The 15,082-nt window shown below is 39.9% G+C and overlaps 1 protein-coding gene across 6 annotated transcripts in view; it reads left to right on the top strand.

Annotated features, from left to right (window-relative positions):
* TRPM1 (transient receptor potential cation channel subfamily M member 1) overlaps positions 1-15,082 on the top strand; it is a 97,515-nt gene that overhangs the window by 45,488 nt on the left and 36,945 nt on the right. For all 6 annotated transcript variants that reach the window (XM_051770471.1, XM_051770473.1, XM_051770468.1 and 3 more), the window contains 5 exons: positions 10,342-10,421; positions 11,198-11,393; positions 12,207-12,420; positions 13,145-13,269; positions 13,950-14,121. In XM_051770471.1, the coding sequence (XP_051626431.1) occupies positions 10,342-10,421; positions 11,198-11,393; positions 12,207-12,420; positions 13,145-13,269; positions 13,950-14,121 (787 nt within the window). The remainder of the gene's footprint in view (positions 1-10,341; positions 10,422-11,197; positions 11,394-12,206; positions 12,421-13,144; positions 13,270-13,949; positions 14,122-15,082) is intronic.

Genomic DNA, 15,082 nt, shown 5'->3' with positions numbered 1-15,082 from the left:
TGCTGTACCCCCCGATGGGATTAGTTGCTTATTTTCTTTGATTTTGTGCTCTCTTACTGGTGTCTTGCTTTCTTCAAAAACCTACTCTTTCCTCAGACAGAAATGAAGGCAAAAGTTGTTCGGCGTTGTAGTTTTCCAGCAGAAGGTCTAATTCTTCCATACCCTGTTGCTGTTTCTCATGAAGTCAGCAGGAGCTTTGTCTCATTAGGGAGGTCAGGGTCTGGTTCTAAAACAAAGCTGTTTCAGCTGCATGCTTCGGCATTTAGGGCAGAACAGAAGTTGAAGTGATGGCTGTGAAATATTTCCTTGCCAGCCATAAGCAGGGCTGTGTTCAGTGCACTGGGGTTCAGTGTTCAGATACAGGAGCAGTGAAGTGAGCTCAGCCTGGCAGGCTCTGTGTCAGTACAGCACAGTGCCAGGCACTCAGGCTGCCTTTGGCTCTAGAGAGCAGGATCCTCAGGTGTGATTCCATGTCACCCTTACCTGTTGCACTGTGACAATTATATTGGCACCTGGCTCAGCAAGCCAAGGTAAACTTTTCGAAGTTAGAGCAGGGCGAAGAGCTACCTGCAACACACAGGGTCCTTTGCTATCAGTGGTTTTAAAGTTTGAGAAGATGCAAAAAGAAGCTCTTTTCAGCAAAGGAATTAATTATATTGACAAAAGCAGCAGGGTATAAAAATGCATGTGATATGTAAAGTTACAAAATTAATGGCTTATTTACAACTTCAGCTGTTTTAGTGCAGCGTTTTGCCCAACTTCAAATTGTTCTAAAAAGGATTAGATATAATTAATGCTGTATGACCTCCTTTTTTCTTCTTTTCAAAGAATGTAGAGCTGTACATCTAATGAGGACCCTTGAAAGGACTATTATGTCCAATTGTCTCAATTATGCAAATAGCATTGATATTTTAGCAGAAGGGAGGGGATACTTCAAATTAAAAGTTTCAGCTCCTGCTTTAGCCTTTCTGCAGTGCCGGCATTTTTACAGCAAGTACATCCACTGTTTGAAGAGGGGAAAGGAGGTTTCACAAATTGGAGATTTGGGCGCTATCAAAGTAGATTTGTTGTGCCTTGTTCCACCATGAGATGAAAATACCCTCTGGGCAGGGAGATGGGTCATGAGACTTCTAAAGGATTACCTTCAAAGGGAGTCATGAGATTGGTTTGAACAAAGAAGCTGCTCACATGCTTATCATATGAGATTCTCTTCTTAAAGTGGTGGAAACCCATCTCCTTGGGAATTCTCATGAACTTCAGAGAGAATGGAAGTCCTAATAGTAAGATGAATGAGAAGTCTGAACAATAAACAGAAAGATGGGACAGGAGCGCAGAGTCAAATGCAGTTTATTTACTCTAGATGTAACTCATCCTTCCAAACTCTGAAACACTTCCAGGGACAAGCAGGTAGGACATGATTTTAAATGATTTTTCATTTCATTCCTGATTGTCTTCTGCTTTGCTGCCTTTTGTACCAGCGATATGTACAACTGAAACGTGCACTGAAGAGCCGTGTGGTGACCTACGATTGACTGGAGAAAGATAGTTAGTTGAAATGACAGTGTTCTGGTTAGACTACTTCCTAGATTTCTCATTTATTTTGAATAACATGAAACCTGAAGTACTAATTGCAAGAAGACAAAATGAGTTTTCAGGTCCAGAAAAGGTGTCTCAAAATGCTTCAAAACAGAGTGTTGCTGGGGTAGGACAGTAATAAGATGTTGAAATGCTGGCAAACAGAGATCACATATCTTACGTATTTCAGTGTTTTGAATGTGAATTTAGAGTTCCTTCTGCAGGAACAGGGATGGAGTTCTGGGGTTCTCTTTGTTTTGTAGGTTGGGACTTTTCTTTTTTGGGGGGGTTTCAGTTTTCAAAATTAGCCAATAATACTTTCTGGAGTTGACTTTTGACAGCAAGCTTCTTTCTGTGTGTGTTTGTTTCCAGTTGAGTTTATCAAGGTCTGATGGTAGGTCAGGTATTATGGAAGTCTAAGATCAGAAAAGGGCACCATTTATGGTGGTTTCCCTTACCTCAGTGAGAGTTGGCAGCACAGGGGGATTCCCAGTGGAAAACTGTTGATAAACATCAGCAGCCCCCTCACATTTGGATCAGCAATGCTCCTGTTGTAGATTGAAGTAATGCATTTCTGCCAGCAAGTACACTGGGCTTGAGGTGAGAAGTGTACGAGCTCCTTCACCAAGACCCAAACAACGTGTGATCTCTGAGTATTCACGTACAATCCTCAAGTCATTGAGGAGCCAAGGAAGCTCAGTTTTGGCCCTTGTTAGCCCCTTGCTCTTCAAATCACAGTCCCAAAGAATGGTACTCCCATCCACTCTTGAGTCATTCCTGCCCCTTCTGCTGTGGGTCTGGAGCAGGCACGCACCAGAAGCTCCCAGGGTGCATATCCGTGTGTTCCCCCACTGAGCAGAGACATGAACACAGCTTCTGCCCTGTTCAAAGTCTCCTTTAACTCCCCTAATTCAGGCTTTAAAATGTTTCTTTCCCATTTTTGATAATACATTAAATCCAGAAAACTGAAACCTTTACCATAATTTTCCCCCACTATTACATTAATTCAGATCATAGATAGACTGCAGCTAACATTTTGAAGAGAAGCAACAATGGGTTGCACACCATGAAAAAACAAGTCCAGGAACAGCAATGGAGATACTATTATCTGGTCCTATGGCACCTATTAATTCTCTTTGCTCCCCACTCAGGGGTTTTAAATATATAAGGACCGAAAAAAAGATTGACCAAATTTTCTGGAAACTATTTTATCTATAAACTCTCTGAAATCTCCCATTGCCTTTGCCCTTTGTAATTATTTCAGTCCTGAAGTGTTCATGTTTTCAGAAATTTTCCAATGAATGTTGGCAACTGTCAGGTATACGTAATACAGTATTTTAAACATACATATTTGGACTCTGTGGGAAATAATATAATCCCTGAATTTCAATACTTTCATAAGGATTTCTGAAAGATTATAAGGAATAATTTTGTACAAACCCTGTAGCCCAAGAGTTAAAGTAGCTGGAAATTCTTTCTTGAAAATGGCAGAAAGAGGCAAGAATAAAATGCAGTTGATTGTGGCATATTCTATTAAAGGTGTTCGGTCTTAGCTAATGTCTGGAAAATAATTGCTCGATCAAGGATAAAATTGGCCACAGAAAGTTGTTAATTTTCAACAGCTCAAACCATTATCAGAATTCTACCTGGAGAATCTTGCTTTCTGGAAAACTCTGTACAGCAAACTAATGTTCATTTCTGAAGGGACAGATTGGCAAACTAGTGTATTACGTATGTATTTGCAAAAAGAGCATATTCACAGAATGCAGAAGAGAGGATTCAATATTTATGGTATCTTTTCTCAAAATATATATTTGTTCAGCATCTCCAGATTTTAAAGACTTCAGAGATATGCATGTATTCTTTACGTTGTGAATATAAAAATGTTACTTTGCAGAATTTTAAAGTGTGTTTTATTAACATGACTATCAGTATGCCTTAAGTAGTGGCTTTCTGTCACCATATTTTGAAAACATCAGTACAATAAATTCTCCAAGCCCACCTGTTCAGGGAGCTCTGCACTTCAATTAGTACTAATACAACTGTACATTTAAAAGAAATTCTCATAGATGAATAATATTTCTCACAACATGTAGTCTGCAGATATTTTTCATTCATGGTTTACCCCATTTCTTAAAGAAAAAGGTCTCAAACCATACTATTACATCATTTATGAAAAATCAGCATGTTTAGCTGACTGGTCAGAAGTTGTATAGAAGTTATCTCTGAAAGAGTAACTTGTAACTTCTTATATCAAAGAAGTGCTTATACTTTTAAACCCTTTTCCAAGTGGCACATTTTTGATCATTCATGTTCTAATAGTCATTATTCTTAATAATGTGGACTTGAATGACACAGATCTCTCTGATAGAGGTAATAGTCCAATTCAATGCCTTTTGCATCTACTTCACTAAGTGCAGGCTGGTCTTTGTTTTTAGGCATGATGAACATCTATTGACACAATTTTCTAAACCACAAATAACCAGGAGAATTAAACATGTGGGTAGTTTTAGTTAGAACTATTCATAGGCTTAGTTTTCTAATGAGGGGAGTACCTTGTCATGTTGATTAAGATTTCGTAAGTGTTGATGGATTGCACAAAGGAAGACTGGCTGTTGAGGGTGTGGAATCCAAGGGCTTTTCATTATAATAGCATTTTTCTATTTCAGATCAGAATAGCCTGTAGTAAAGGCTCATAGTTTAAAATACTTTGAGAGAAATATTCCACATGCAGATAACCTGGAGGCACCCTGACTTCCTTTAAAACCAGAGTCTTTACGTTAACCAAGACAGGTAACTGCCACAGTACAAAACCCATTCCTGAGCCTTGTCAGAGCTAGCTACCAGGGTCATCTTAAACCTTCAAATAAGAATTATCAACAAGGTATGTTATAGAAGAAACTAGTAATTACCAGGCTACTTTCACTGGCATAATGTTGGAGACTGTTTAGTGCCTCTCTCTCCCTGCTCATCCATTGTGCTGTACCAAACCTCTTGAGAGTGGTCCCTTGCAGGCAGATGTGGCTCCAATACCCATGGATAAAGTTGCTTACCACTTCCCATCCCGGCATCTTGGTTTGTGTGTGTTGTAGCTCTGCCATTCATCAAAATCTGGGAGTAAAACTGGCCATAGGCTGAAGGTTCTTTGGGGAGAGAAGTCCAAAGGCTCAGTAGGGATATCTGTTTGTGTTCCCCATCTCCCAAGCATCCAGCACCAGAGGGTTAAAGGCAAGAGGAGGATTTGGCAGATTGTTAACAGAACTGGCATGGGTAACAAATGGAGATGAACAATACCATGTCTGCCCTGAAATTTGGTACAGTAAGGGACAAGGAAAAGTGTGGCAAGAATGGCTTTTACTACCTTAAAATGTGGTAGATGTGGTGAGTAACCTGGTCATTGTCTTTGTGCATTACATGCAGAAAAAAAAATTCAGTATTGCAAAAGTACACAAGGTACATTCTCCACAGGGAAGGCCTGAGCCTGGCTGTGCTGTCCTAACTGAGCCAGGTTGTGCCATGCTAACTGAGCCAGGCTGTCCTAACTGAGCCAGGCTGTGCTGTCCTGAGCCAGGCCATGCCGTGCTAACCTCCAGTGGCTCTGTATGATGCTTTATTTTAGCTGCATTAGCTGTGCAATTACAGCACTGCTGAGCTGTGCCCAGGCAGCTGTGCCTGCCTCTCAGAAGGGTGTCTGAGCTCATCCAACACATTGCACTGACGTGGCTCCACGGCTGGAGCTGCAGCTGGGCACATCCACCATTTCGGAGCGAACTGGTCTCTGTGGGTTGAGACTGTAGCTGTTTTTCACACTGCAAAGTCTCTGGGGAAGAGCCGTGTGTCTCTGAGAGATGCAGCAGAACCATCTGAACTTTGAAAAGAGAGCTTGTTACTTTCTTACTTGTCTGCTTTGTGGGCTGTGTCCCTCAGTTAATGAATGTGGAGAGAAAAAGGAGTAATGTTTTTGTTTCGGCGGGGTTTGCTGCGAGCCTTGCTGGGAACACAGAGGTAATGAGGGCATGGAAGCTCATTCCAGCCCTCTGTGCAGCATGGCACCACTGACTGGTTTCCACAGCACCAGCAGAAGGGATTTCTGGGCTCAGTTTGAAGTAACGACATTGCTCACTGACACTGCCATCCTGGTGTGCCTCAGGCTCCACCACAGAGCAAATGGCTCCCTGACAAGGTGGCTACAAAAGCATGGGTTCAGATTGAACCATACGAAAAATACTGTGGGGTGAGAAGAGGAATTGTCTCGAGCAAATAGTATTTTATTTGAAAGAATCTTGCAACTGTTACAAATCCCTTCTTGATGCTGTGCTTATTAGCAAACAGTATAAGAGATCTTCTGGGGATCAGGGCTGCTCACGGGGCTGACTGCTGGACTGGGGCTGGCTGAGTGCAGGCTCTGGATGTGCACAGTGACACGGCTGTCTCTCATCCCTGCCCTCCCTCTCACTCCCCACGTTCTTTCACTCCCTTTGGTGGTATTTTTGTCATTAATGCTTCTCCATAATCACTGCTGTGCTATCCTGCAGAGTTATTTGTCAAGTGAAAGTCACAGCTTCTGGTGACACAGTGTCATGTAAGAGTTTGTAGCATGACATTTCCAGTGGCTTTCCTCTCCTGTGTCAATTCCTACCTTGGATTTCCACCCAGATGCATTTGTTGGTCCATACCCACCCCTTGCTCTTGCATAAAGCTGCAGCGAGACAGGGCTGCAGGCTTTGTTTCGGTACAGCCTGAAATTTGGCCCAGTACTTGTTCATTGAATGGTAGGTTATATATGAAGTGAAATACATAAAATGTCATGCTAATTTAGTGGCAAACTGGAATTGTCTGTGTGTGGTAGTGAGAGAAAATTCTCTCCAGTTGCTGCCTGGCTGCAGCCCTGGATATGCAGTTTCTCAGCAAATAGTGTCATTCATTTGCCATAGTCAAAGGATAACTGGTCTTAGTAGAACTAATTCTTGTCTTTATTAGTGCCTATATTAGCAAGGGAACTAGTGCTTTGGGGTCTTAATTTTGTTATCCCATACTTTACAAGCCAGCAATACTGATTTCCATTCCTTTCTGCAGGAGGAGACCTTTTTAAAGCTAAAGACAGCAAGCAAATCCAAAATGTAGAATAATATAAATCCAGTATTAATTTACACTGTTTCTTGGCAACATATTCATTTCCAGGCTGAAGTATAAGAATTAACAGTGATGTGACTTTGTTTTGTTTTTACCAAAATTTATGAGACCTGTTGTCGGTTTACATAAAGGAGAAAAAATAAACCACTGAACATCTGAATTATTTTTTTTTCAAAACTAGATTCTAACTAATACATTCAGGATTTGCAATAAAAAGCAAGTTTGAACTTCCCCACCATCAAAAAGTTGGGATCTCCTTTTTCTGCTTTCCTTAGCAGTGAATGGAAAACTCCCACTGGCTGTTGGTCTGAAAACTGTAGCTGATCTGTCATAGCCCTTTAACAGTTTATCCATTCCAAGGCTGTTAAAAAGTGCTTATTTTTTTCCAAACTCACCACAGACAGTATGTGTACTTATATTTTTCCTTAAGAAATCAAGTACATTTCAGTGCAGAGAAGTGTACAGAATGTGTACAAAGTAAGTAAAGAAAGTGCCTGTTTTCTGACAGTAAATGTTTCTGCTCAAGTATTTGCACTGGATTATAATGAAGCTTTGGTTAAGCAGATTAAATAGACAAAAGCAGTGAAACTTCAAAGGCTGACCAAATATGCTGAGGTTTTTATTTCCCCAGTCTGTAATGCCTGCTTTTGCCTTCCTCTCATTAGCACAGAAAAATTAGCCAGTAGAGCACAATGTGTTGTCCCTCTGTAGTGCCTGCAGTGCCTGATTTCTAACGGGGTTTTAGGGTGAGTATGGAAGGTCTTTTTCAATGTAGCAGTAGATAATAGATCTTCTGTGAGAGGGGTTTTAAGAACAATTGCACAGCTGAGAGCTCAGCTGTATTGTAGACCTCATTTTAGATTCCAAGAAGCAACCAAACACAGATATTAAGTCTGTGACTTAATCCAATGGTTAATTAACTGTTTTTACATGAAGTACTCAAAATAGCAAAGGAAAGTCTGTGTTTTGTGCTGTGAGGAATAAGGTAAAGCAGTATTCAATGGCATGTGTAAAAATTTTTTGGATATTTCTAGATTGCATTTTCCAGTGTTCCCTACAGAACAGTTAAATGTTCAGCATCTGTTATCATTTTTATTTTGAAGAGTATTTCCTGTATTATGGGATTGATTTGGACTTTTGTGTCACTTAGTCAAGAAGTTATCACAGAAGTCAAAAGTTTTAATCAAGGGGAAAATGGATATATTTAAAATATGTAAAATAATGACAAAACCTAAATTAATTAAAAATTTAAATATATAATTTTAAAAGTACAGAAATTATGTAAGCTCTGTAACAGTTTCCTGTTAAGCTCATTTTATAATGTTAAAGATGATAAACTAGTATAGTGTATATGAACAGAAGTAACAACATTGGACACAGTTGTAAAACAGCAGTGAATTTGTACACTGTATGGCTTTTGATTAATTTGGAAAAATTACTGTAATTCCAATAAAATAGACTATTTTTGGCTCTCTGAATATTTTGAACAGCCTGTAAATTAACAAAATCTGGTTCTGAACAGGTAAATGGCATTTGTTTGATGGAATCACCCACCTCCATGTACCACAGAGCCTCATGGATCTCCCTGTCTGGGGTGTTTTCTCTGCTTTTCTAGAACTGGACTCTGATGCTATAGGACAAAAGCATTTTCTAAGCTCCATTTTGAATAATACTATTGCTAAAACTTGTCACCTTGTAAAAACCTTGCCAGAAAGTTTATGAAAAGAACCTTTCTAGTTTCAATTGAAGATGGACCCTGTGGAGTCAAGAGAGGAGAGCTGACCAAATCACACAGGCTTCAGATGTTAATTTAATTCTCTCTTCCTTCATATTTCATAATCAGTCTCTTTATGCTAAATGCCTGAAATGCATGCCTTGTCATTCTGGAAGCAAGTAAAATTGTAGCTCCTTGAAGTTTTGTGGGACAAGTCCTTTCCTCTTCCTCTCTCCATGGTGCTCTGAGCTCTGAACAGCTCCTTCTGGAATGAAATGAGGTGGTTCTGCCTGGGTACATCAGTCAGTTAAAGTGGAGAGCAGAGGTGCAGGACCTGTCAGACCACTGCCTGTCAGGGGAGACTGGCTTAGAGGCACCTGCAAGAGGCAAGTGTTTGTGGACCTGCACAGATCATGGACAGCTTTTTCATGAAGTAGAAGCTTCATTTGGCAACTTATTTGCAATTACTTGAAGTGAGGGAACTGCAAGTAGTCCCCTATTATTTTAGACATAATGGAGAAAATGAAGAAGCCAGACAGGAACTAACAAGTCAACAAACAAAGAAACTTCAGAGACAGCTCTTGCCTCACATAAAAAAAGACAACTATTACACCCTCTGTTCATCATGCCATGCACTGAGCAGCACTGAGGGGGCCAGGCTGGTCTCAAAGCTATTGCCAGGCTGACAGACATCTACAGTTAACTTTCTTAGGTCCAAAATCAGCAAGGTTTTTGGTACGTTCTCTAGGAAAGCCCCCCCTCCCCCCTTTTTTTCTTTTTTTTTTTGAAGGCACCCTGAAAGTTCTTGTGACATTTTTAGCTTTTGTGTCTGCAAAAATTTAATTTCATTTCCAGAGAGGAAACTAAAGCAAAACAAACATTTGCTTGCTACTTGAAAAGACATGAATTCCTAGTTCAAACGCAGAAGAGGCAACTTTTGTCAGCAAGGCAAAGGTATCGGTGTCATCAAATTGTGAGTGGGTTTTAACACTTTTTTGTTTCTTTAAAATTAAAAGTCTGTTTTGAGTTGACTTTATTAAATTCCCCACGAAATGTTGGTTTATTACTGCAGTGGTGATGATACTTTGCCTTGTTAATGGTTGCAGGGACAGAGAAGGTCTGGGGTTTGCAAGTAAGGAACTGGGTGAAGCTCTGGCCTGCAGCACTTGCTGCACTCACTCCCTTCAGTGCTCCCAAACCCCACTGCACTTCCAAAGCAGAGGTAAATGCCTTGTGTGAATCTGATTTTGTTCCAGTTTGCACATTGCTGCTTTTAAAATGGCTGTGACCTTGGTCTGGTTTCTGGTTTGCAAGCAGTATAATAGGCCAACACAATTTGGAGGTTGTTTTCTTTCTCCTGTTTCACAGATACCCGAAGAGTTTGTGCTTTTTCTGTTAAATGTTCTTTCAATTTAAAGAATGGCTCCTTCCAAGATACATCTCCGTCAGAGTAAGATGCCCTGGGAATGACTGGAACTGGATTTACAACGGGAAAAAGTTACTTGAGAATGTTAATTATGCAGAGAAAGTTTCTGGGAAGCAATTTCTACACAAGAAGGATGATTCTAAAGTGTTATTTGGAGTAAATATCTATTTATGTCACAATTTATGCTGATATTTGGTACTACTTTGAGTCCGTTTACTGTTTACTATAGTAGGAAGCAGCAGCTGAATTTTGTGGTAGACCTTGAAACTTCAAGACCAGCATCTTTGCACATGAGGGTTTTTACACACATTTGAGGTTTAAATTTTATGCGTCATAGAAAATTCACATCACCTACTTGCTTCATGAGTAGATGTGTCTGGTGTTTAAAAGTGATGTAATGAATTTAGTGGCTGAAAACAGAAGGGGAGTGTTACCATATCTGCCACACAGAAATATTTCAGTACTTTTTTTTCTTTATTTTTTCTCTTTTTAGGGTCAAAAGGCTTGGATAGAGAAGACCTTTTCTAAAAGAGAATGCATCTATGTAATTGCCAACAACAAAGACACTAGCAGGTAACATTTGAAATGTTTGCATTGGCCAATAGAAAAGGTTAATACTGAAGGAACTGGTCTTTATTTGGATTTAGATGTGTGAAATTGAGACCCAGTTTCCTCACTGCCCTTAAAGGGAGGTGAGAAGGGAACAAAAGCCAAGTCATGCTTGCACTGAAATCTGTGCAGAGCCCTGGGCTGTGCCATACACAGAGAGTGAGGTTGGGCAGCAGGAGAGGCAGAGAATTGTTAGTTCCTAGCTTTGCAAGACTGAATCCTGAATTCTGAAGGCAAGGGTGCAATAATGTGGTGCCATTCTTCACAGCTGGTATGACATTACCACCAACAGTAATATACAGGGGACTCAAATTCTTGGTCCAAATGTTACTATTACTGCATGGCTTGGCTACACTGTGATCCATCTTGTCTGGATAACTTAACATGGGAGCTGATAACTTAACATGTGAGATGATAACTTAACATGGGAGCCACGTGTGAGCTGTCACCTCTGAGGAAGAAACAAGTGGTCAGTGTTCCTGTTTGCATTCTTCCTCCTTGCCTGTCCCTAAGTCTAGAACAACTTTCCAGTGCATAACACAAGTGAAGTGAAATTTTTTATCTTTGCTTGTTAAAAACACCTGAGGACTGGTAATTCTGGCATATGTGTGTATGTGAGAGGTGTTTCTATGATTCCTGTAGAGCAAGGCATGGTCAGAGGAAAATCTAATTTCCGATTTACTGTTTTCTTTTATATTGGAGATACTGTAATCAAAGTCCCTTCACATTTTAACTTACAGGTGCTGCTGTGGCCAGCTCATTACCCAGCATATTCCACCTCCTCCAAGTATAACAGCTAATAAAAATGGAGAAGAAACGAAGCAAGTGGAAGCTCAGCCAGAGAAATGGTCTGTCAGTAAACACACCCAAACATACCCAACTGATGCCTATGGAAACCTTGAATTCCAGGGAGGAGGACATTCCAATAAGGCCATGGTAAGGAGCCCAGGCTACTCTAAGGTATTCATCTGGTATGTTAGCTCAACAGACTGCTGAGTTTTCTTAGCAGTAGAAGTAACAGCAAGTCAAACTTCCGTGAAACTTTTGTTTTGCTTCTCTTCTGAACTAATCCAAATTTAGACTTGTTTCTTTGCTCATTTATTTTCTTATCTGTCTACTGAGACTGCCACTCAAGACAACCCACCTCAAAAACTTGTCCAAAATGTGTGGGAGAGGTAGGTGGGTTTTGTTAGTGGTGGTCTGTTTGTTTTCAAAAGCAGAAATAAGCACAAGCTTATTCTGTCGATTTCTTTGATAGAGTAGTAGTTTGAACAGAAATCAGAGTGGTGGAACTAAACTGAGAAGAAGGCAGGTCATTGCTTTGGAGACAGAACCATGTATATCAACAGTGAGTGGGATAAAATGTAACATGAGCCTCGTGTCTTGTGAAGGTCGTTGACTCTGTGTGACTGTCAAACCAGAGGTTATAGGAACAGTACAAAACACCTTCCAGACATTTTAAATAGGTGACTTCCAACAATGCAGATTTGTAATAAGAGTTTAGGATCACTTGATAGCAGTCAGTTTTGCAGGTGAAGAGAGGCAAGTAAGTTGATGAAGTGAATAGTAAATTGTGAAAGTTTTCAACCATTTTTTCTAATCATCATCAGCAGAGAAATGTAATAATGTGTTGCTTGAAAATTATAAAACTTTCTTCAAGATGAAAGGCATCATATAACCACTGTTTGCTCAGTCAGTAGAAATTTCCAGAGCAGGTGGAGTGATGATATTACACATTGCTCTCTGCAGTACATCCGTGTGTCATACGACACTAAACCAGATTCTCTGCTGCATCTCATGGTGAAAGACTGGCAACTGGAACTGCCCAAACTCTTAATCTCTGTCCATGGAGGCCTCCAGAACTTTGAAATGCAACCTAAATTAAAGCAAGTATTTGGAAAAGGTCTGATAAAGGCTGCCATGACCACAGGGGCTTGGATTTTCACTGGTGGTGTTAGTACAGGTAAGCAATTCCCATCACTTTTAGTTTACTTAAGAATTCAGTGATGTTCATTCACTAATCTTTCCCGCAGGCAGAAGATTTACGTCTACATGAACGAGTCATTGCCCACTAGACCAAAAAAGGAGCATTGTAATCATTTGTGTTAATCTCCTACCCAGCCTAGACCATAAGATTTTCCTGGGTCAGTATTGGTTTGCATTACTGGTGTTTCCCCTGAAAAGAAATTTCAGACTTGGTTTCAGTAGCAAGGAATCTACCAGTAGTTATAATACACTTTTTTTAGTACTTGATTATCCTTGTAGTTAATAAGTCTCCTACTCTGAATTTGTGAAGCTTTAGCTTCTTATGGTTTGTTTTTGTACAAAGATCTTTCTGTTACTAAAAGTGTATTCCCTGATGTTGTGGTTTGTGTCCACTGAATAACACACTTGGAGACAGACAAGGGTACAGATTACACTGTGGCAAGTTAAGTCACTGGGTAAGTCTTTTAAAGATGTCACTGAATTCAGCACAAGGATGTGAAAAGGTAATAGGATTTGCACACAGCCATAACAAAATAAAAATGTGGGTTTGTCTGCATTGCATGTTCTATCATAGAGATACCAGGTTAGTAGTGAAGGCAACTCAGAAAAACAGGCAGCTCCATGAGAGACAAGGAGAAAATTCTGTCGTTTAGTGATCTCTCAAAAGTGCCAAGAGTGAATTCAATTAATCGCACCCACAGGTGTCATTCGTCACGTGGGAGATGCCCTGAAAGATCATTCCTCCAAATCCAGAGGACGAATATGTGCCATAGGAATTGCACCATGGGGCATTGTAGAAAACAAGGAAGATCTAATAGGAAAAGATGTAAGTCTTTAAGGAAAGAGCTGTTTAACAAAATACACTGTTAATATTTTTGAAGTATTACTTTACTCTGTTTCTAAAGCAGGCTTAAGAGCTAAAATGGAACAATTTCTTGAAAAAAAGTTGTTGTCCAAGTGTATTTCTCAGATTGTCACCTATGACCTCCATGTAAATACAGAGCTAGTGAGGTTTCATTGCTTTCAGTAGTAAAGACCTCACTGTGGTGACAGTCTTATGTCCTAACTCCAGGGTGACATATGGAGACTTCTGTGTCATAAGTCATGGAAGGGCCTTTACGTGTGCAAGGCTGGCATTTATTATGGATGGGTACTCTGGAGGGGCACATGAATTACTAGGAACTCCAAATGAGAATGTATTTTCTAATGCAGTAAGAGGATTAAGTGACAACACAGTGTGTGAACAAGGAGACTCGTTAATGAGCTTAGGGGAACACGCAGGGGAGTGCACAGATGTGACTGCCATCCCCCAAAGAAGAGAGTGCTGTGAAGAGTTCAGATTAGGACTGCAAAAGCAAACTGTTTCTAATTCTCCTCTGATTTTGATTCTAAAGGTTTGGTTGATTTGTTTCCTCATAAGACATGTGCTTCTGTTGGGTGGGGTGGGGGATTTTCCCATTGGGTTCTTCATTCTAACCCGGGCGCGTCTCTGCCTTTGACACGCAGGTAACACGTGTTTACCAAACCATGTCAAACCCTCTGAGCAAGCTCTCTGTGCTCAACAGTTCCCACACCCACTTCATCCTGGCAGACAATGGTACTTTAGGTAAATATGGAGCTGAAGTAAAGTTACGGCGTCAGCTGGAGAAACACATTTCCCTCCAGAAAATAAACACACGTAAGTACAGTGGGACAAACTGTAAACATAACTTCTGAAAGGAAGGGAGGGAAGAAGGGCTTGAAATACTTTGAGGTATGGAAATGAAAGGCTTCTTCCAGCTCTTTCTAGAAAAATTAGATCAGGACTGTGTGAGTGAACCAGAACATGTGCTGTCTGACCAGTGGTGAGAGGCCCACATCCAACAGCACAGGAAAACCACGAAACGAGGATTGGATAAAGGAACGGAGAAACGTTGACAAAAAATAATGGGGAGGAGCTTCAAAGCAGTAAAAATCTAAGGAAAGGAAAATGCACAGAATTTATGCACTTCTGGTTAGAATTCATAAGCATCAGTAAACACACAGGATGAACTGATTTTGTGCAGTTCCTGTTTACAGGAATCCTGTGCAGCTCAGTGATTGCTGGTTCCAAATGTTCATGCTAGCATTTTATTTTCTCTTTTAGATGGATTGATTTGTTTCACTTGAAATATCACACTCAAAATTCCTGGATCTCCCAGATAAACTCAGCTGGGATTTCAATTTTTAATTAAGCAATTATCAAGATGATCTCTCATCAGTGCTTTCATATTTAGTTTTATATTTTCATATTTGTATTTATTTGTATAATTATATATTTGTATTTATACTTAATATTTGCATATTTAGTTTTGTGTGTTTTTTAAATATCTTCCAGTTATTATGGCCTCTCTAAAATAACTTTCTAGAACTCTTTTTGCCATTATCTTTAAAAAATGCTTTTAAAAGACATTTTTAATTTTTTGTAGAAAAAAAAGGTTTTTTTAAAAAGATGACATAAAAAAAATTGGTAACTGTGGTTTTCCAGCAACTTTAAAAAAAACCCCACAACTACCTAATAAAGAATGGCCCCAAAAAAAGTTTATGGTCTTTGAATCCACACTTCAATTAAGAGCTACTGGAGAATTGACATCAGTTCTACCCATTGCCTTTCTGACTTC

This window comes from Manacus candei, unplaced genomic scaffold, assembly GCF_025592945.1.
Source record: "Manacus candei isolate 608988 ecotype Guabito, Panama unplaced genomic scaffold, ASM2559294v1 h1tg000119l, whole genome shotgun sequence".
NCBI lineage: Eukaryota > Metazoa > Chordata > Aves > Passeriformes > Pipridae > Manacus > Manacus candei.
The sequence above is the reverse complement of the archived record's forward strand: the minus strand, read 5'-3'. Positions and strand labels throughout refer to the sequence as shown.